The sequence below is a fragment of the Synchiropus splendidus genome, chromosome 13 (assembly GCF_027744825.2).
Source record: "Synchiropus splendidus isolate RoL2022-P1 chromosome 13, RoL_Sspl_1.0, whole genome shotgun sequence".
Classification (NCBI taxonomy): domain Eukaryota; kingdom Metazoa; phylum Chordata; class Actinopteri; order Syngnathiformes; family Callionymidae; genus Synchiropus; species Synchiropus splendidus.
This window is the reverse complement of record NC_071346.1, coordinates 12,223,757-12,245,749: the sequence shown is the minus strand read 5'-3', so window position 1 is coordinate 12,245,749 and position 21,993 is coordinate 12,223,757. Positions and strand designations below refer to the sequence as shown.

Below are 21,993 nucleotides of genomic sequence, written 5' to 3'. Positions count from 1 at the left end.
ACTTGAACCGTCATCAGATCCACGATTTACACAACTTAGTTCCACGTTTCCCTTTGTCATTCCCTCAACTAAACATATGGCATGTGTTTCCACTACTATTCATTGTTGGAGTGAAGATGAGACGATACAGTCTGCAGCGTCGCTCACATACACAGATTGTTATTGTTATTGGTGGCATGAGCCACGTAAAAAATATATATATACTAGTGAAATAAATGGCACACACATTTCTATCTACACCGCTTGATATTTCAAGGAGGACCACGGTAAAATGTATGAACTTTAAAAATGCATGTACAAGAGACATACGCCGACGCTATCCGGCAACCTTGTGACACACAGGGACGTGCTTTAACTGCTATACTGCCGCTAAGTCACGTGACCAGCTGTTCAGGTGAAGTGAACACAGTAAAACAATGTGGCCACCCCTGCAGTAGTTCATGATGCCAGGCCGCATGCCGCTGGAACAATGGGCTGGTACAGCAAGTCCATCTGAAAGGGTTATGGGCCAGACATGGCCCAGTGTAGTAAAATTCAAGCTAATATACGGCCTGGTTCCGGGTCACATTCGGCCAGGATTCGGCCCCGATCAGCCCAGACAGCAGCCGACTTTGCACCTTGGATCTGCATTTTGCATGGATCTGGTTCCGATGCATCTGAGCCCCATGTGTATGTGACGCTCACGGCCAAGTGTCCATTTGTGTACCTGTGTCATAGTGTATTTCAGAAAGAGCCTCCATTTTGGTTTTGTCATTTTAAGCAAAATGTAGCTTCTTTTTTGTTTTTAATTGATACTAACAATAATCTGCTCAAATATTCTATTATTGAAAATTGTAGTTATGTAGTATTGTGTCGTAGTACATTGCTAGTCAACTGCACTTGTTGCCAAAACACCCATAATAGAGAGCTCTTTGAAATTAACATGCATTTATTACCTTGAATCAAAGATTTTCATCACAAACGAAACGTGAAATTATTTGTAAAAAAAGAAAAAGGCAGGGTTCTAATTGCGATTCATTCATTCATTCTTTTTAAGCTCGACGCACAGATTGAAGTGGAAGTGTTTCATTTCTAACTCAGCTGCATAATGAACGTGTATTTTCTTTCTTTCCGTCTTTTCATATACGCAGCGCGACACTCTATCAAAGCTCCAGAAGGTTCTTGAACTGGCAGACTCTTTATTGCTCTCAATGCAACTCAAATGTCAAAGCAGATTCGCCTGAACCTCTTTTCACAATTGAACATCAGAGCAGTGTGTGCAAGGTCGAAAATAAAAAAATGACATATATATATATATATATATATATATATATATATATATTTTTTTTTTTTTTTTTTTTTTTTTTATGGTAGGATTTGTATATATTAATCTTATTACAAGGCATCCCAGGTAGTCTCCCTGCATCATGACATGTGATCCATGATGTGGGAAGTGTATGTATATCATGTATAATTCATACATGACAAAGGGGCACATTAGATTTGCTGCTCTTTTCTGAGACACTGACTGGCAGTCGTCTCTCCGGGCGATGCAGTCGCCACAAGTGAATCATGTTTTAAGCGCTCCCCTGCCACTGACTGATGACTTGAAGCTGCCTGCGGGGTGTTCAATCGCTAGAAAAATATATACACACTCCGTCACACATTGTTGCTCACAATGGACTGGGCTCATGTTTTCCACCTTCGACGAGTGCCCCGTGAAGGGTGGGCGCAGCAGTCACTCAGGGGACCCGTGTGGCGGAGCTTGACACTGCGAACACAGTTGTGCAGCGTGAGTCGGGACTGCGCTGACAATGGCTTTGTCAGGGGCCTGTCCTGGAAACACAATTAGCACCAGTGTGGAGGTAAACAAAAGAGGAGAGTTGTTCTCATCGTCTAATGAAGTGGGGAGAAAAGACAACATAGATAAAGAGTCCCATTCACTGGCTCCTGCCTTGGACTCTCACAATGCTGACACTTGTCAAATCCTCTTCACAATGCATTGTTTTTCTCTCATTCTTTTCAAATTTGACTGACAGATTTGCAATTGCGGTGTTCAGGACAACAATGAAATAATGCCTCTCACTCAATTGTTGTGGTCGGAACACCCAAAAATGTGCAAGCTTTCGTTCCTTTTTTTTTCTTTTTTTTTTCTTGCTGCTGCCACACTTGTCTCCGGCCCACCTATCCTGCACATCCATGAAGGAAGGAAAGTTAAAACTTGTAAAAACAACTGTGATTCTTAGTGTCATTTTTCTTTCGTGTCTTCGTAAAAACTCTTGAGGTAGACTGTTGTGTTTAGGACATATGACGGACTCGGCGAGACCCCCTACACTGAGAAAAGTTCTGTTATCGACTTGCAATATCAGAAATCAGAAAACTTTATTTATCCCAAAGGAAATTATTTTCATAACATGAAAATAAAAAAATGGATGGAAACAAGGTTAGAAGATAAAGAAAATCGTGATTTAAACGCTACGTCTGTGGTGCGCCCCCGTAATCTCGACACTCACCTGAAGTTTCCGTCCAACCACCTTTCTGGAGGTTCGTCCTCCCAGCCCAAAATCCCACCTGCTCACTCGTGATAGAGCGAAGATGAGGCATCGCAACAACCAAAAAACACTCCAAATGGATGGATGGATGGGACGCTCTTGCATGGTTTTTAACAGAAAAATCCCCCCCAAAAAATCGTAATAACTGGAGCATAACCTCTGCTTTCGTGATGAAAGTTGTCAGTCGGTCGATGTGTGTAACCCACTTTACGTATGTTACGCAAGAACTCAAGTGTAGGAAGTTTTGGTCTGGTGACTTTAAGTTAACTCTTCAACAACAGACATTATGCCGCGGGCCATTTGCAGTAACTTGTGCAACATGACTCCAAAACCAACCTGAAAACCCCAAAAGAACTTTAGGTGCCATCAATCTAAAACCCCTCTGCAAATCCTCCGTCCTGTCCTGTGGAGTACCATCTTAAAAGACAGGCGTTTATCCAACAGTATATACTGTAGCACTCATTCATGCACTACATCATCTTTACCGTGCAAATTATTACTAAATACTCCATAAGATACAAGGATTCAAGAGGTTTAATCGTCACACATACAGCTGTATGTGATACAACGCGTGATGCAATTCTTTGTGTCCCTGCATCCAATAGAAAGGAAGTGGTCCTTTATATGGAGCGTTCAATGCAGTTATCATTTAATAATGTTTGTTTGTTTGTGAAACTAATACAGTAATTCTCTTTTAATGAGGTGACAAAGTTGATACGGCTCGAGTCCAAACTGGAGAAAGTAATTGCATTTTCCTGTGATATTAGCAGATCAAAATCGATGTGGGTCCAGACCAATATTGCTAATGTCTAATGTTACCGAGTGCGAGGCATTATGTTGTGAAAATGCAGACATCGGCTGATCCACATGTGTTTTGAGAGGAGGTTAACTAGAATTTGAAGCCGATAAATGGATGGTGATTCGACACAGTTTTGCTTTCTTTGTTCTTTGGTGAGTGCATTTCATGGAGCCGCTTAAGTCTGAAGCACAAATGTTTTTTTTTTTTGAAGGTTTGCCTGTCGTTGTTTACTGAGTTTCACTTGTCAAATGATCTGCGGCTGCAGTGATATGTGGACGCATTAGCATCTTGCGCAGGCTAATAGCGTTTGTGCTAGATGGCAATAACATGCCTAAGTGCGTCTGTGTAATTCAGACGCAGCTACTTCAAACCAGTGACTGTGCAAATGCGTTTTCCACATTTGTACATTTTGTACGACTCATTATTAAGTATGAATTTATTGAGGGGCGCCGCCAGGAGTTTTCCCGTCTTCTTAGCGCCGCCTGGTAAAAATAGGATTGATGTCAAGGTATATTTCCTTTGTTATTAAGATAAAGTACTTGTTTTTTTTTTTGTTTTCAGTTTTTTGGTTGCATGCATGCAGTGTCTTAATAGGTTGTTTCATGATTTCAAATTCAAAGTTTAAATATTAAAAGGTGAGTTATCACTATGGTATAGGTGTATTATTAAGATTTTCAATTCTCATGTATTTTAGGGAACTAGAAATCGTAAAATAGGCAACGAAAAAGATGAACAATTTAAGTAAAAAAATAAACAAACAAGAAAGTTTTGTTTCAATGGCATCATAATGAACAAAAATGTCAGAGGCAATGTCAGTTTTACAGTCATAGCATAGGGCCACATCAATACAGTCAAAGGGCCTATTTGGCCCCCAGGCCGCACTTGTTAAACCAATCTGTCTTCTCATTTTATGGTGTTCTCAGCCGCATAAAATGGTGACATCCTCCTCGGCTTTAACCTGCCGTCATCATCCTCCCTATCGTCCTTATTTACCAGGACCTTGAAGCTCATTGGTTGTCTTCATCATCTTCCTTTCGTCTGCTACTCCCCTTCAGTCTCCAAAGCGCTAACTCTACTCCTTGTCTTTGTGTCAGAAACCAAACATCAAAGTGGGTTCCTCATACAGAGCTCTCTTGATTCTGATCACACCAGCCAGTTGTTCACCCTGTCTGCACCCTCTTCGTCACCTCCCTCGCTCTCTGGCCATACAATAAATAAATACATAAAATACAATGAAGATAATAGAAATTTAGAAGAACATAAATTTAAAACTGACATAGGTCTATTGGAATATCTGGTAAATGCCCAAAAAAGAGAAAATCAGATTCTGGCCTGGAACAAATTGCAGTAAAGATTTTACCCTTTTCTTTTTGTTTACCCGTTTTACCGTATCAACTTATACTTATATACTGTATATACAGTTGTACCTCGGTTTCGAACGTCCCGGACTTCGAACAAATCGGAGTTTGTTTTTTGCTTCTGATTTCGAACGAAAATCCAGAACTCGAACGCCCCGGAAAAAAGCTGGAAAAAAACATAACGTGCGCGGACCGATCAGCTGACCCATGACGCATTTTGTTATTGTGTATAACGCAGCCTCTGTATGCAGACGTGTCCCGTTAGCTACATTTACTGACTGTTTTCTCTTCATATTGAGGTGTAAAACCTTTCCTGTCTCCACACTGGACCATGGTAGAGTGTCACAGGGGAGGTGCTCGCTCTCCACACCTCCGAGGCTGGAGCGCTCACTCCAGGGTTTGATGTCCTGTTGTGGGCTGGAGCTGGGACAGGGATGAGGCGAGTCTGGGACAGAGCATTACTTGGTTTATGACTTTGTCACAGCCAAACTGCACAGAAGCGCACATTCAGAGCTGGACACGCACCGGGCACCTCTTCACTTCTGGAGAGACGTCACTCACTCGGCAACCCCTCCCACATGCAGCGGCCACACACATAGAGGAACAGCGCACCTGCAGCAGACACTCTACATTCACTCCTACAAAAGACTATTTTAAGGCTTGGAACCCATTATTTCTTTTTCCATTCATTGTAATGGGAAAAATCGATTCAGATTTTTAAAAATATATATATATATATGCATTTGAGAGTATTACAATTTTATCTTGGATTTTTTTTTTCCCATGTAGCTTTTATTTCCAATTGGCGTAATGTGTGCAGTTGAAGTGCTCAGTATGTCTGTTGTGTTTTATTGATATTTAAGTTGGCAAACCAGCTTGCCAGTCTTGTGGAAATAAATGACTAAGGAATGCTCAGCTGATTTAGTTCCAAGGTTGATGTGTTCTCTCGTCTTTTAAGTGTGTCGTCTATCGAATCCCTGCTGAGACTTTTGGTTCCGGCACGTGGGAGCGCTCAGCGAGTGGCTTGGCTCCGCTTCTAAATACATTTTTATGTTATGCAAAGCTGCAAACCCTCTGATAGATGACGCTGAACCAAACTGCTATGGAATCTTCAATAAGCAATTACATCCACACAGACAGAGTTCAAGGCAATTAGCTCCTGAAGCAAAATCCGCTGTGATTCAGGCACGAGGTGAAGCACGTTAACGCCAGAGCTCTTCCTCTTCCTCTCTCCCGAGACTTCCCCATCTCACTGTGTGGCTTATGCCAATGAGCAGGCGCAAATTGACTTGATGCAGATGGGTTTATTCCAGTCATGTACGCCTGACTTGTTACTAAACACTTCCCAGAAAGGCGCCTGTCCTCCTCGGTGGGGGCTGTTGCTTTGGCACCGGCTTGTTGTTGGTGATGTCCATTTTGTCTCGCCGTGTATCGAGTGCTTATCGGCAAACTTCTGCCGGGCAGCAAATTTAAAAAAAAAAGTGATCGCACCCCGGTGATCCGAGCGATACCATCTGAGGATAAAGAGTCTATAGGCCAGCAGTGTTATCGCTGCCCCTGTGCCGACGGGGAGGGCCACAGGAAAATTGCTTCTATTTGAACGAGTGTATACAAGTGCTTCCACACTTTCCACACATTCTTTTGTGTTATCTTATCCTTCTGCTGTGTGTTGCCTTCACTGGTCCAAGTTGTGATGGACTCAGCCTGTGTTTGTTTACATTCCGAAAGTCATTTTAACCAGTGATTCTTAACCATATGGTTGCTAGCGCCCCCTAGAGGGCGGCAGGAAGTTTTTTGTTTTACACCACTGGGCCAGGAGACGCTCAGTTTTAATACACTTTTGTCATTGAATTTAATTGACAGCAGCAAATCTGTGATAGTTACCAACTATGGAGAAGTTGCTTAACTGATGACGCCCGCAACAGTAAAAACTGTTCACCTGTTGGAGCATCTTTTAAAATTACATTTTATGGCTATACTTTCATTTACACTTTACTTATCTTCTTTGGGGTTTGTTCATGAAAAGAGAAACTGTTTTATGAGATTCAGACCTTGTTTTATTATATTTATTTTATTCAGAATTTTAACTCTTTAACGCTCCACAGAGCTGCAAAATGGTTCAAAATATTGGTTTGGTTTGTGATGAAATAAAGTCCAACAATAAGACCCAGTTTTGTACCAAGCAGCAGCTTTAAGTTATAAATAAGGATTCCCTGTAAGTGCACTTCACAGCACCATTATAAATTCAACGAAACACACTTATGTCGCCTTTTCAAACCACATCCAAGTCCAAGTCTTTGCCGTGACTTCTGAGAAGATGAGTGGCGCGACATGACTAAGATGTGCCTTTTTATCTTTCCATTCACACAGAAGGTGAGTGTGTCGCTGAATTGATCTCTCCGGCTCTTGGCTCGGGATTTGACTGTACCAAAGCCTCCATAGTGAACAAAACCAATGTATTTCAATACGTCTTCTCTAAGATTTATTTTATGTTGTACTTACCTTGTCTCCGCCCGAGTAGACCTGTCCATTAAATTGAGTTATTGTTTTTCACCAACATTAACGTGTCGGGTTTTAATTTAAGGCGTGACTTAAGGGGTTGTTCTGGCCATCAACCATTAGCAGAGGCCATCAATCATGTGGAAAAGACTGTTTTATTCTGCGTAAAACGCTCATTGAGCACTTTGATTGTTCTAGAACTCTCTTTGCGAGCCGACATGTCTAACTGCCCCTCCCCGCTGGGCTGCCCGACCCACTTCTCAGGCTCCCCGGGGATGAAGATCTACATTGACCCGTTCACCTACGAGGATCCGAATGAGGCCGTCCACGAGTTTGCCAAGGAGATTGACGTGTCCACTGTGAAGATCGAAGAGGTCATCGGAGCAGGTAGGCGCTGTTAGCGACACGAGTCAAGGAGAATGCCTTTGCATGTTGGGTAATGATGTTTACATCCGTGGAGCAGGGGACAAACATGTTGCACATAAGCGTGGTCAAGGTTGCTGATCCCTGCTGCTCTTTGAGTCAGCATCCAAGCCGTGGAACGGTTCCTGTCAAGTGCACCAGCTGTATATAGGTCAGCTACTCTGGGACCAAATGGCATCAAAAATAACTCCAGTCTGACACCACGCCCCTCCCGTCTGTTTTCATATGACGAGGCTCTTGATCTTCCCAACTATCGCCCCCTTTCTGTTGTTTTTTTTCTTAGCATTATGTACGGCCTCGGACGGCTCACACATCATCAGGATGAAGATGGTGTTTTGCGCTCTTGCAACTGAACCAGTAAATAGAAGCAGAAAGCTTGAATTATTTGGAGCCTTTAACAGTCCATCTGAACCAAACAAGCAAGATAATAATAACACATGAATATTTGTTTCCCTACTAATCTTAACTGAACAGTTTGCTCTCCAGACAACAGGGAACCTTTGTCAGTGCAGGAGTTCCTGCTCCACTGATCACACTGATGCACAAGACACGTGGCAGCTGGGATGATAACAACAACAACAAACATGGAGGAATCCCTGAACAAAAGCAAACAAAAGCTTCTGTTTGCTTTTGTACAGGGAGGTTTTTCACTACACAAATGGCCAGAGTTTCCACTACTCTGAGTGGACTTGAAATTCTTATACAAATATTTTCAAGACATTAAAAGAGCTTTACTTTAAATAAGGTGATATAAAAACTTGAATATAGCCACCATCCTGATTTATTGTGCTATTGCAAAATAAACAATATTTTGTTGTTTTGATGTATGTATGGCTCCATCATTTGATTCAGTAATATACCAAATTCATTCTTTTTTCTTTTTTTTTCGGGGTCATAGAAACATATTCTTCACCCTAAGCAATACTTTCATGTAAACAATATAAAACTGAAAGTCGATCTAATGAAAATGAAAGCAAACCTCGTGATATGAGCGTCTGATATTGGTCCTCTATGACAACATCAGTTTGTCTGTTTGCAAAAAATACAATTTTACATACAAATCTCGTCCTCCCCAAACACGCCCACTCTGCTGTGACTGGAGGAAAAACAATTACCTTTGAATGTTTAAAAAATCTATACTAAAAAGGGCTTTTTCTCGAACCTTCAAAGGGGGTTTAAATAGACATTTGAGCGTTGCTGAGGAGCAACATTTATGAGCATGTGCTGCTGCCGTGTACCTCTTTTATTTCAGCATTTATCCCACAGGATGCAGAACGGCAGCTTGAAGCAGAAACAGTTTGGGTTTTAGAACGTGTGCGTTCATGAGCGTGGACCTGGCAGACGTCCTGTGGTGTGGTCGGCGCAGCAAGATAGGTGTGAGAATGTGACAGAGATAGCAGAGGGGAAGGAAGGAAGCGGCCGGACTGTCTCATTAAAGATTCCCTGTTTTGTTGATGCCGCTGTGTGGCGTCTCTGCAGGAGAGCGGCAGCCCATAATTCATCATCAGGGTTTTGGATTTTCATTTTCTACTTTCATTTGAAGGAAACACTCAACTTGGTTATCCACTTTTCGTGAGCTTGAGCACAGTTGGTGGTTATTGTTGCAGCCACGCAGGAATCCAGCTGGACCCTCTGGTTTCATCCCAGAGTATGAAAACATGCAAAGGTTATTTGGTGACTCTTTGTTTTGACTCAATGTGAGCGTTGGCATGAGCTGGCCTCCTCTCCAGAGTGTCCCCAACCCTTCGACCTTTGTAGCTGGGATGGACTTCAGCTGATGTTGACACTTTTCATAGATGTAAATAATTGTAAATATAGGGTTGAAAATAAAGTGGGGGAAAGACGCGCGATAATCCAGTACTATCTGTGGTGATGACTTGGTCAAAGAGTGTTTTCTGTAAAATAATAAAATAATAATAATGACAATGCTGTATCCAATAAAAAGACATTAAACAGTATAATCAGTTCTTTTTTATTTTAAATGTAAAACACTTGTAAAAAATGTTGAATGACATTTTTTACGTGTATTAAAATATCAAGTATAAAAAACGATCAGGTACTTCGATTAAATATCAAATGAAGTTATGATGACATTAAAAATCTGTCATCAAATTTCCAAAAAGCGACTTTTACAAGAAGCTGAATCAGATAAAGGAAGACCATTATTTCATAACACGCTTGTAGGACATGAGGAGCAACTATTTCTCTGTAATAAAGGTCAAAATTAGTTGTTAAACAGGCTGAATAATATATAAATAACACATCCATATTGTAAGATTCTGTCACAGATGGAGCCTCATGCCAAAAATATGTAGATGTTGTTAGTCAAGTTTGTTCAGTGGAAAGTCTTTTCCATCAACCTGAAGTCAAACTAAAATATAGTCAACAACAAAAATTACTGTGTGATACTGAGCTCTTTTGTGTTCTTACTCAGGCGAGTTTGGCGAGGTCTACAAAGGCCGCCTGAAGCTGCCCGGCAAGAGGGAGATCTACGTGGCCATCAAGACTCTAAAGGCGGGCTACGTGGAGAAGCAGAGGCGGGACTTCCTGGCTGAAGCGTCCATCATGGGTCAGTTTGACCACCCCAACATCATCCGTCTGGAGGGAGTCGTCACCAAGAGCCGCCCGGTCATGATCGTCACCGAGTTCATGGAGAACGGCGCCCTGGACTCCTTCCTCCGGGTAAGAAACCTCAGCAGTGGACATACAATTCAGAGAAATCAGGAACGGACTTCCAGATGAATCTATTACAGAGTGGCGAATCTTGTCAGACAATGAACACCATTGCTGTCACTCTCACTTTAGAAGCCACGAGCTGCGATGGCATTTCAATTTCCGATTAGCGCCCGGAGCCTTTCATGGACTTTTCCCTCTTTGCTTTAGATTAAAAAGTGCGCAGACGTGCGTCTTAATCGATATTCAACTGGCTTTTTTGCTTCGCTCAATCTCGCGGACTGGTGTTTGCCTCTGCTTTCATCCTGGCCGCCTTAAAAGGACTCTTTGAAGTTGGCTTTGCTAACCGCCACATCCGACTTGTGTTTGCATCGATCTTCCACACCCTCTTATTTGTTACTGTCTTCCAGGGGTTCAAAGCTCGCTCTTCAGAGCAGTGGCAAGGTCGAGGGTCGCTCTCCATTGATGTCGGGCGGGATGAAAGACAGTGCCAAATTTGTGGATTAGACCAGGAATTTTGCTGAACGCGAGGCAGCTGACCTGAAACACTTGAGTTCTTGGATAAGTCTTCATGAACTATAAAGGATCTTTGGATTCATTTTGTATCAAAACATCAAAATCAATAATTTATTTTTGACCGACGATGGATTATTGTATGTTGAAGTTTTTTTTCTGACCAAGGACAGCAAAAAAAGACATTTGTTCAAAACTTTTGAACTCGCACTAAAACATCCCTTGTGAGCTCAGGCTCATTTGTAGCTTTCAGACCCATGAAGTTTGTTAAACTATGCTTTTATTCATTGCAGCGCAGACAGAAATGATAGTGAACCAAGCTGCTTTGAAACATTCGTCATGAAAAAAAAAACAAAAAACAAAGCATAATTATTTTGTGGTGAGGATTGGACCTACTTCTGGGACAACCTTGAGTCTCCGTCCATTCTGTCCCTTTTCCACTAAATCATCCTATTTTTTTTGTTTCTAGCAAAACGACGGCCAGTTCACCGTCATCCAGTTGGTGGGAATGATGCGTGGCATCTCTGCTGGGATGAAGTATCTGTCCGAAATGAACTACGTGCATCGGGACTTGGCTGCGCGCAACATTTTGGTCAACAGCAACTTGGTGTGCAAAGTGTCCGATTTTGGTCTGTCGCGCTACCTCCAGGAAGACACGTCGGACCCCAGCTACACCAGCTCTCTGGTGAGTCCTCCCCCCATTATCCGGATTTGACTCATATTCTGTGTTTGTGTGCTTCCCACCTGGCCAAACAAATGACATGAAAAAATAAGCAACGTATACTTTCATTCGGAAAGCACTCATCTGTTCTGTTTATATCATATCATGGGAGCTGCCGCTCCACTAAGTTTTCATTTATTGTTTACAAAGTGATGGGATTATAATCTGTCCTGAGTCTCTTCATACTTTGACAAAATCCATTAGAGGGACATCAGTCGCACACAAACACATCTACTTCGCAATGTGTGGGTAACAGTTAATTTTTTTTCTTATGGATTTTTAAACGTTGAAATCAGATGAAATCGGAGGCGATGAATTCAGACGAATTCAGAGGCTTTTTTTTATCTTTAAAGCGCTCGAAATGTGCTGTTTTCGGCAACAGAGCCGATCTCCTGGAGGTCTGGAATGGTGAAGCAGCTGCTGCAACCAAGGCTGTGGTGTCAGAACTTTGGGCACGCGGGCGAAAACAGAGCATTTTTGAGCGCTTCAATGTGAATAAAAGATATGAGGCGTTCATGATTGAAGTTCAGAACATTGCCCAGTTTGTTGCAGGAGTCAGTCTCGATGCCAAAGCCCGTTTTCAAAACTGTTTTTGAAAAGCGTTTGTAAGACGGGTGCACCACTGACCTTTCTGCTGAGGCTTATGAATGAGCAAAATCTATTTTCCTTCTTAAATTTAGTGGGTGCGGCTAATATTCCAGTGCGCTCTTTAGTCAGTAAGGTGATCGTTTGAATTGGGAAAATATAAGTAAATATGTTCTGAGGTAAAATATTCATATATATATTTAGTTTTCGAACGTGTCTTGTGCAGTCTGTTGTGGTTTTGGACCCAAAAGCAGGAGACAGACTAGGATCCAAGTTCAGTTTTAGTCCAAAGACATTAGAGACGACGCAAAAGAGGACAAAACTTGACCATGACTTGAAAATAACTTGACTTTACATGACGAGACAGGAGGGTGACTTGAGACGTGACAAGACTTGCCTTAAGTTGACGACTGAAGGTGACCTGACGGTGACTAGATGAGACAGGGTGGGATGGCTGCTTGACTTTTCATGGACACTTGACTTGACTAGATGCGACAAGACTCGACCAGACTGTTTATTGACTTGACTGAATTAAGTTTAGGAGGAGACGAAGCAGGACACCACCATTGATGGGATCAGTGGGGGACGCAGACAAGGACACAGGTTAAAAAAATTAAAATAAGCAACCGAATGTTGAAACTAACAGAACGACAAAACTCGCCCCGGATAGGAAAGCACAGCTGGTGACACATGACAATGTGTATCTGAAGGTTTTGTTCAACCAGGATCTCAGAACCCTATGTCATGAAGTCCGACTTTGTAAGCAGTTATTGTTAAGGACATTGTTGTTTTTGACTTTCCCTCTTTACAGTTCTTTTACTTGTACCTCTGCCTTCATCTCATCGCTCTATATTAAATTATAGTATATAATATAGAAGATAATGCGCACTAAACCTTTATGGTTCTCTAAACACTCAAGCATCATTCAGACTTTCTTTCAAAATGAAAAGCTCTGCTTCTTCAGACTTCTTCAGTTTATAAGCCTATACAAATGAGCAAGTGTTTTTTTATTTAACCAAGTTTTGACTGGTAAATATTGACAGGTTCCCTCAGTTTCATGTGGTGTCATGGCTGTAGAACTGTTAAAAAGAAGTGCTGTCTGGCTGGTGTCCAACTGGGAGCGTTTGACTGTGTTAGGGTTAGGGTTAGCAACTGGATCTCACAACTTTATCAATGCTTTTAGCAGGTGTGGTAGGACTTGGAACAATATCCGCAACTAATATTATATTATGCAACAAGACTCAAGCTTAAAAATTTAAAAAAAAAACCTTTTGAACACCGTAACAAAACAGCACTGTCTTGCTCTCTCCAGTGCTTCATTTTGAATAATTTGAATAAAAGACATGTCGACCTCTCGCGTCTCCTGGAGGCCTCTCTAACTTCTCTTTCTTCGACTCCACACATGAGCGTTTTCGGTGAGTCACGGACCGAGAGTCTGTCACATCTTCATTAGCGGGGAGACAACCCTCCTCTGGGAAGGCTCTTCTCTCATTGACATGACCAGAGCAGAGAAACCAAAGGGCACGGCGGCCCCTCCAACTGACAGCCCACCACACTTCTGGCTCTCTTCTGGCGCCTCATTCATTATTGCTGGAGCATCATGGGAGGCTTTGGCTGCTCATTAACTCCTCCACGCTACAGATCTGTAATTATTAGCCGCCACGTTTGTTCATCTACTGCCTCCCCTCTTCCTAATGCAAAACACACTCTCGCCCCCACGCAAACACATGGCACAGGTCATTGGGAGCTGCTGCGGGTCTCCGTTTCATCGCGGCTTTTACATGTGTGTGTGAGAGAGAGAGAGCGATGGGAATGCAGTGGGCATGGACGGGGAAGTGTGTGTGGGAGTGGGTGCTAAAATGGCGGCCACGTGTGTGTGTCAAATATCACTCCATCGTCTCGACTGTGACTTTACAGCGTTTGGGCTCCGACTCAGGCTTCAGTCGATCTGCCGTGTCGCTCGGATCAAAAGACTGGAAGGTTGAAGTCGCGACTTCCTCTGCAGTAATATCAAGATGGTTTGGACCCCCCTTCCCCCTGCTGTTTTACGTGTCATGCATACTTTCATAGGAGTTTAAAGGTTGTTTCCTGAAGTGCAAAGATTGACTTTTTTTTTTTTTTGCAACACACGTTTTAGTGTCCTTTAAAATAAAACCGACGCTTAGCTCTTTACCCAGCGTTGACGTGGAGATAATGATCTGATTCCCCTTTAACTTTCCTCTGACCTTTAAAAAGGCTTTTAAAAATTCATGATCCTTCCTGCACGTCACCATTTCGCCTTATTTAGCTGAAGTGAAAAAAAGGACTGTTGATGAAAAGAAAAGTAAAGTGAAGTGATTTGGGGGACCTTTTGGTCGAGTCCAAAAGGTCCCCCTTTTGGGTGAGACGATAACTTGACTAGATGAGACTCGACCACACTGTTACTTGACTTGATGTGGAGACTTGACTAACTTGACAAAGAGATGGACTTGACAAGAGAGAACTTCTTGACGTGGACACTTGACTTGACAGGGGAAGATGAGACAATGAGTTGACTAGACAAGACGGGCCTTGACCTGACTGTTTCTCAAATTGTTGTGAGACTTGACTAACTTGACAAGATGACAGACTTGACAAGAAGGGACTCGACCAAAAAGGTTTCTTGAATTGACAGGGTGAGACTGGACAGGGCAAGACAAGACAATGGCTTGACTCGATGAGATGTGACTTCACCAGGCTGGTGCTTGACTTGATGTGGAGACTTGACTCAACTTGACAAGAAGACAGAGGTTTGACTCGATGTAACGTGACACATAGACAGCAAATGAAAATGACAGCAGATGAAAATGCACCAGGACTAAAACACATGAACAGAGAGACAGATGAAGGGACTAGAGGGGGACACGTATGAGGTGCCCTCAGGAAGACCAGAACAATCCCACCAAAATAAAACAGGAAATAAACAACCAAACGTTCAAACTAAAAGATGAACGAAACCTAACTGACATAGGCAACTTGGCGGGCTGGATTTGGCCCGTGGGCCATGACTGAGCTCAGAATGATCTTGCTAGACTAGAGCCAAGCACAGCTGTCAAGCAGTCAACCCCTGTCAAACAAAAGGAAAGGTAGATTGTCGGATTGACTCCACCAAGGAATGGTGATGTCTGTCTATAATCCCGGCAACATTCCCCTGAAAACCCTGTCCTCTCCCTCAATGCCACCTCTTCTGTGTCAGACGTAAACAAGGGCAAAGTTTGCACTTCCTCTGCTGTAATTAAGCCGCCCTTCACTCGGTGACCTCCTCCGCTACGACCGGACGCAAACCAATCAGCTGGCAAGGTTGGTGCGGCGGGCGAGGCCAAAGATTCCGGGAAATTAAACTGCGTTAACGCGCAGTGATTTACATTGCCATCGACCTCCTCCGCAAGCAAATTCATCATCTCTTCCCCGTCCACTGCGTTTCAGATTTTTTTTTTTTCTCTCCCACCCGCCACACTTCCTGGAGAACAGTTCCTGCCGTGTGATGTTGAATGTATGCTTGCGAGGGCCGGCTGGTAATGTGGTTGACCCCTGGTGTCCGTCCACCGTGTTGGTGTGAAATGGCTGTCCAGCTTCTCCACTGGCTATTTGCCGAGCTGTGATGAATTACATCCCATAAATAAGTGGGCGCTGCCCGGGTCTGGTTCCGGCAGCGTGCTGCTGTTTGCACTGCTCATGCTGATGGCTAGTATAAGCACAAAGTCACAACACAGTGAAGTCAGGCGTGCAAGCATTTATTTAGTGAAGGTTGATGTTTTGCATTGAAAATATCGATACAGTATCGTGACGTCAAGTGCCATGATATTTCAGTATATTGAGGATTTATTTTGTCCCCTAAGCGTAATTGAATATCTCTACAACATCTCAAGCTCTTGTTTATCGACTTTGCCTTTTGGCTCAGCTCTTTCTTCTTAACCACTGCACACCAATGCTGAAGACACTCCATCTTCATCGATCCCACACTAGTGAAGCGATACACCATGACACTTGAATGTTGCGTTAAACTACCACGGGACGTTGCTCCAGAAAACGTTCGGAGGTTCTGAACCTTTTTGATCTTCTCCAGAACAGATGGGCCCAGGGGCCCATTCAAGTCGTAGAACTGAATTCACAATGCCCCACTTGATTTCATTTGTATGCCATAGCCATATTTAATCTGCTTACACTTAAACAAAATGACATGAAAACCATGTGATCATTGCAAAGATATTTGCCGTTGAAAACTCAGAACTAGGTTCAAGTCATGTTCATCACATTTACTGAAGGGAAAAAATGGAAAACGGAAAAAATACACTTTGGAAAATTATGCATAAAATAAATTTCACTGAATATCTATATATCTATATATGTATTTATTTGTCTTTTTTCAGAATGAACTGTAAAGAAGATAAAAGTGAAGTGCAAATCTAAGTATTGCCATAAATCATTTTACTACTACTACTTCATTTTTTTTCTTTTCAAGAACATCTCCATACACTATACACCTGACAAGTTTCTGCTGTCTTCTTCGGCTTCTTTGAGGCTTCAGTCGACTGAGACACTACTGCCACCAAATGGCAGGGCAGTGTATTAAAACTGACCCTCAGCTTGGTTGAGAATCATTGGGTTAGATCCTCAAACCCAGGCATTTTTAGCTCTTTAATGTAAGTCTAGTCTCTAGTGTTGTGCGTCATGATGGCCCATACATGAGTAACTTAAAAGTGAATTGTACTCTACGTCTGTTTGGAATGATACTGGAATGAGTATTCAGTTGTACCATTGTATCATATCACAACTGCCACTGCAGATGCAAAGTCTGCCCGGACCACAGAGTGGTAAAAACAAAATCATTAATATACTGTGCCGCCAACTGGCTCAGTTCATTTCGCCCGATGTTCTAAATGTCTCCTTCAGCAGAAGACAACTTTACATGAAGCCAACACTGCTGATGTGCCTGTTTAAGCTTGGTTGTCCTCAGGAGAACGTGAAGGGCAGGAGCTATAGATTCTGCTTGACATGGCAACAAAACTCCATCGCACATGTGGATGCCAACACTCTGGGCCTTCGATGACCTGACTCCCATGTCCACGTTTTCAGGGTGAGATGGCTGCTGAAGAGAGTGCGGCAGACCCGGATGAATATTTCTCCAATCTGCAGCCCTGAGTGATGCAGATTTGAGTCATGCTCTCAGAAAAATTGGTTTGACACTTGGCATGAATATGATGTGATGCAACTTCTCCCTTTTATGGAGTGGTGAAGTGAGAGGGTTTTGGTATTCAACATGGACCTTCAGCTGTCTCCTTCATTTACGCCGAGTCGAGCGGTCCTCTGCAGTATATCTGGCCCTGTCACGAGTCATCGGAGAAATGAGTTTATGATTTCAATTCACCGGTTTTCAACCTTAAAATGTCTTCTCTCGCCAGATGATGGCGAAACCCGTGTTTAGGTTGGGAGACCTTCGCGTGTACGCATGGGTCGGCGAATTTGTCTCAACCAATGACGCGTAACATCCAGCTCACATGTCACATGATGTGTGGTGTGTGTTGTATACAGTAGGGTGTCGGTCCATGAGTGTGTGTTTGTTTGTGTCATTGAGGCTCAAAGGGGGTGAAAGGCGAGGTCACATGGAGCCAGTAACAAAGCTCTTCTGTCAAAGTACCGTGACCCGAGTGACATTCACTCCGCTCCGCTCCGGTGCTCACGCTCGCTGCCGTTTGTCTGCTTTCCATTTGCATCCCTTTTTTTTTTACCCTCTTTGGCCCCAGACGCCACCTCTCTTTTTGCCTCTCCTGCTTCTCCCCAGTGAAATATTTATGCAGGGATAAGTAAACAAGAATAAAGCGGAATTTTCCAATATCGACCGGAGTCAGGCAGCGCAAGGAGGAGTCTCTCTCCGAGTGGCTCTTGTCTCATGTAACCCATTTGTATGCAAACAAAAGCCTGTTGGCGAATTTGTCATGACGTCCCTTGAGACGCAGCTGTGTCACCTTGATGCCTGCGGCTCATTTCACGGCTGGCCTTGTCTAAACACCCGCTGCAGTGCTCCCATTATTTACTTTCAGGCAAAAGGGCAAGTGTTTCCTTACATGTGTCAGCAGACCTGATGGATATCAGTGATCACCGTAACAGTCATGGCTAACCGCCGCCACTCAATCCTCCGAGGTGATGATAATTCCACTGACGTTTAAATTTGAGTGTAATTGATGACATAAATCTGCAGAGGGTGTGTCATTTTAACCTCAAACAAGTGTTGGTTCAGTCAGAAAAAACACATGTGGAAGCAGTAAACTGCTTGTTTTCACGTGCGACTGGTGTGGCAGGCCACATACTGAGAGAGTCACAGTCCGTCGCGCTCACCTCCCCTGCTCTCATCAGCATCAGTCACCGCTGTAGACACCAGCCACATCTGCTTCCCCACCTGGGAGTCTTGGCCAAGTTGCTTTTGGGAGTTAAAACTTAGTCACGCTGCTTTGTAATTGCAGAAAATCCCTGACTTCCCTCGGTAATGTGCGAGGGGTTTATTGGCTAGAACAGGGTTTAGTTCATCCTAATTTGGAGATTTAAAATAATTGTCTTCTCCAATGTATTTTAATGTTTTATTACAGTATTTTGAAACATCTGAAATATATTTTTGAACTCCCCTACGCAATAGATTACCGTATTTTCCTAACTAAACTAAAGAGCGCACTGGAATATTGGCCGCACCCAAGAAATTTTAGAAGGAAAATAGATAAGAAAATAGATATCATTGGGTCCATTGGTGCTGTCTGCCCCGCAGAAAATGCATGAGGGTCACTTCAGTGATCTTCGAGTTCTAGTTTTGAAAACGGGGTCTGGCATCGAGACTGACTTGTACAATCTCGGGAATGTTCTGAACTTGAACTCCTCACATCTTACTTACATTGAAAGTGTTCAAAATGCGCTCTTTTCACCCTGCCGTAGATCGTCTCTGTTGGCAGAAAAGAGCGCCATTTGAGCGCTTTAAAGGTAAATAAAACGCCTGTGATGTCATCGGTTTGATGTGACGAGGCTCAGCGTTGTTGCCAGCATGACGCTCTTCAGACTGTAAAAAGTAGGGATGCTCCGAGAGACAGGGAGAGCACTCAGCGAAAGCAGCTGTCTTCAACCTCTTTTATGAAAGTTCCCACTCTGGACATTTGCAGAAGTTTCAGATTCAGGTGGCCAAAGAACGCTGCATCTGACACACAAAAAAACAGCAGCGGATTCCGTTGATTCTATCTTGAAACGACACCTGAGAAAGGTTGGCTTGGTGAAATTAATGATTATTTCTTGGTCAATATGCTTTGCGTTCCGAATTTCTGCGAGTGACCGTTCCCTGCAGTTTCACCTTCATGAGCACGGAAAACTCTCTGTGCTCCGTCGAGTGCTGGTGTTTTAAATATCGTATTGAATTTGTGGCGTTGACGCCTTTTAACGTGCATGTGCTGCAGGATGCAAACTTTACATGACAGACTGAAAAAAAAACCCCTCCGCAGTAGACATGCTGTTGCCAAGCGAGCGGCGAGTCGGCAGGGAGGGAGGCAATGAAGGGAGGAGCGGATGCATCATATTTACATATAGATAGATAGATACCATTGCTTTGTTAAGTGTCTGAAAAAAAATGTCTCCTGGAAGATTGGGCCGACATCCCTGGCTGATGGTTGGCCATTTATTTTCATTAAAAAGCCTCAGATTGACTACTTTAATTGGCGGGTATAGACTGTCTGAAACCACTTCGGAAGGTGATTGTTATAATTGGAAGTGCAAGAAGAGAGAAGAGTCAGAGTGAAGGTGGGGGGGCTGCATTGGTTTTCCAGACGGAGTCATTAAACAGTGTCTGTGTGAAATATACGTTCCCAAAAATGGGATCCTCAATTACATGAGGTTTGTCTCGACTGAGGCAGCACAGTACCAGCAGAGCTCCTTGACTGCATGGCATGACCACTTCTTAAAGGCACATTGGATTTGGAACTCCCACAAATGCGCAGCCACACACAGGCAGGTGTTACATGTCTTCATCTCCTAGGGCTGCTGGGCACACACACACACACACACACACTAACACACAGATGACTGGCTCACATCTGAGAGCTGGTGCTGTCTGACTGCTGCATATTTATCATTTATTTTGCTGACCCGGCTGTCATAGCACCACGCTGAAACCTTGTCCGCTGACAGCTCCATCCATTATATCCAGACTGTCACGACTGATCACAGGCGACTGAAACCAGGTGATACACGTAATCTCACTGTGGCGACACCAGCGAAGGGAACACAATGTCTGACCGGTCTGACCTGGGCTGCACAGCGTTAGACGCGAGAGAGTCTTCTCATGGCTCCGTTTTATTCCAGCATTGGCTTTCAATGATGTTGTCGTTGAGAATTATTAAAAATAAAAGTCACTCACTCAGTTGCTAGTTCTTATCCGGTACATAGTAATAACCAGTCCTGTTGTCATTGGTGAAATAATATCACAGATTTTTTTCATTTTTTCATTGGACTCAGTTGCCTTCTAGGAATTTATTTACTATCCCAAATAATTTCATGCAATGGACAATGGGTGAGACCTGGAAAGCGAGTACGCCGTTCAGTATTGTGGCTACTGGTTGACTGCCTAGTGTCGAAGGAAGATGCTACTGGAGGACTTGTGGACGTGGGAAGGCTGTAGCACAACTCCTCATGTCAACTGCTGTCAAGTAGACTGTAGCTGAAGTCAGCCTTCTGTGCTGACGCGTGGGCATTTAAATGGAGTCAAATGCTTCCTCTCCCGTTCAGAAACAGTAGTTGTGGTTAGCTCTCCTCGCGACTAATCCTCAGGTGCTTCTTGAATTTCAACAGTGAACCCTTCCGGAGCACCACCTCAGGGTTTAACCCTAATCCCATCCACAGTCTTTCTTTTATATGACGTGCTGCCCCCGGCCTCAGGAAACGCAGCAGACGTGGTAACATGATTCAGTGGGCAGAATAATGCCTCAGTAATATCCACTCTGGTATAAGCCTGCGGTGACTACTGTACATTCCTCGACATTTTTTAAGGAAGGAATGGCTTTTATTTGGCACTTTTTTCAATGCGATTGCGATGTGCTTTTCTCAACAGTGCTCGCCAAATGACACGCAAATGTGCTGTCATAATCCATTCATCAAAATAAGTCAAATAAAAACTGTCAAAATAGTAATGTTCGGACAAGGTGACGTCACTGTTCTCTGTTCCGTGCTCAGACCTCAGAGTAAGAGAGGAAATTATCTGGGCATAGAAAAGGAATTATATTGTTTCTAAGCTCTTTAGTATCGTTTTTCTTTTTGAATTTATTGTGATTTGTTGTGTACAGAGCATTTTACGAACACAATTTCCCTTGGGATTAATAAAAAAAAAAATCAGATTTTATATATATATATATATATATATATATATATATATATTATTCTTATGGTTAGTCAGACATGCATGTGTTTTAATTCAAAAATGCAAAGTCACAAGAGCCATTTTACTTCCATTAAAATAAGATCTGAACACTAAAATCGGTGTGGCATCTGGAGACAGATGGAGGAGGATTTGCGACGCAGAAAGTGACCACATGTAATCCCATGTAAATGGGCCCGAAGATGCACTTCAAAGCCATTTTTATACGGTTTTCAGCGAGAAAATCTGAGGCTAACTTAATCATTGAGGCTCATGAAAGTGAAAAATGTGAAATGAAATCAGATTCTATGCGTCTGCAAAAAAAAAAAAAAAGATTTTTTTCTGCCGATGTTTCACTTCAAGGCAAAGAGAAAACGGCTTGTTCATTTTTTCACCGCCATCACAATATCCCATATCCAAAGAGTTTTTCCTGTGCTGCCGGGCTTCACCCGACACTCCGGCATTTCTGTTGACACTAGGTCCGTTCTCATTCC

At 43.0% G+C, this 21,993-nt stretch overlaps 1 protein-coding gene across 4 annotated transcripts in view; it reads left to right on the top strand.

The window, feature by feature from the left end:
* The window catches only part of LOC128770085 (ephrin type-B receptor 1-B), a 199,485-nt gene that overhangs the window by 164,269 nt on the left and 13,223 nt on the right, over positions 1-21,993 (top strand). For 3 of the 4 annotated variants that reach the window (XM_053884336.1, XM_053884339.1, XM_053884338.1), the window contains exons 10-12: positions 7,386-7,574; positions 10,045-10,292; positions 11,266-11,481. In XM_053884336.1, the coding sequence (XP_053740311.1) occupies positions 7,386-7,574; positions 10,045-10,292; positions 11,266-11,481 (653 nt within the window). The remainder of the gene's footprint in view (positions 1-7,385; positions 7,575-10,044; positions 10,293-11,265; positions 11,482-21,993) is intronic. The other variant, XM_053884337.1, reaches the window with a different exon arrangement.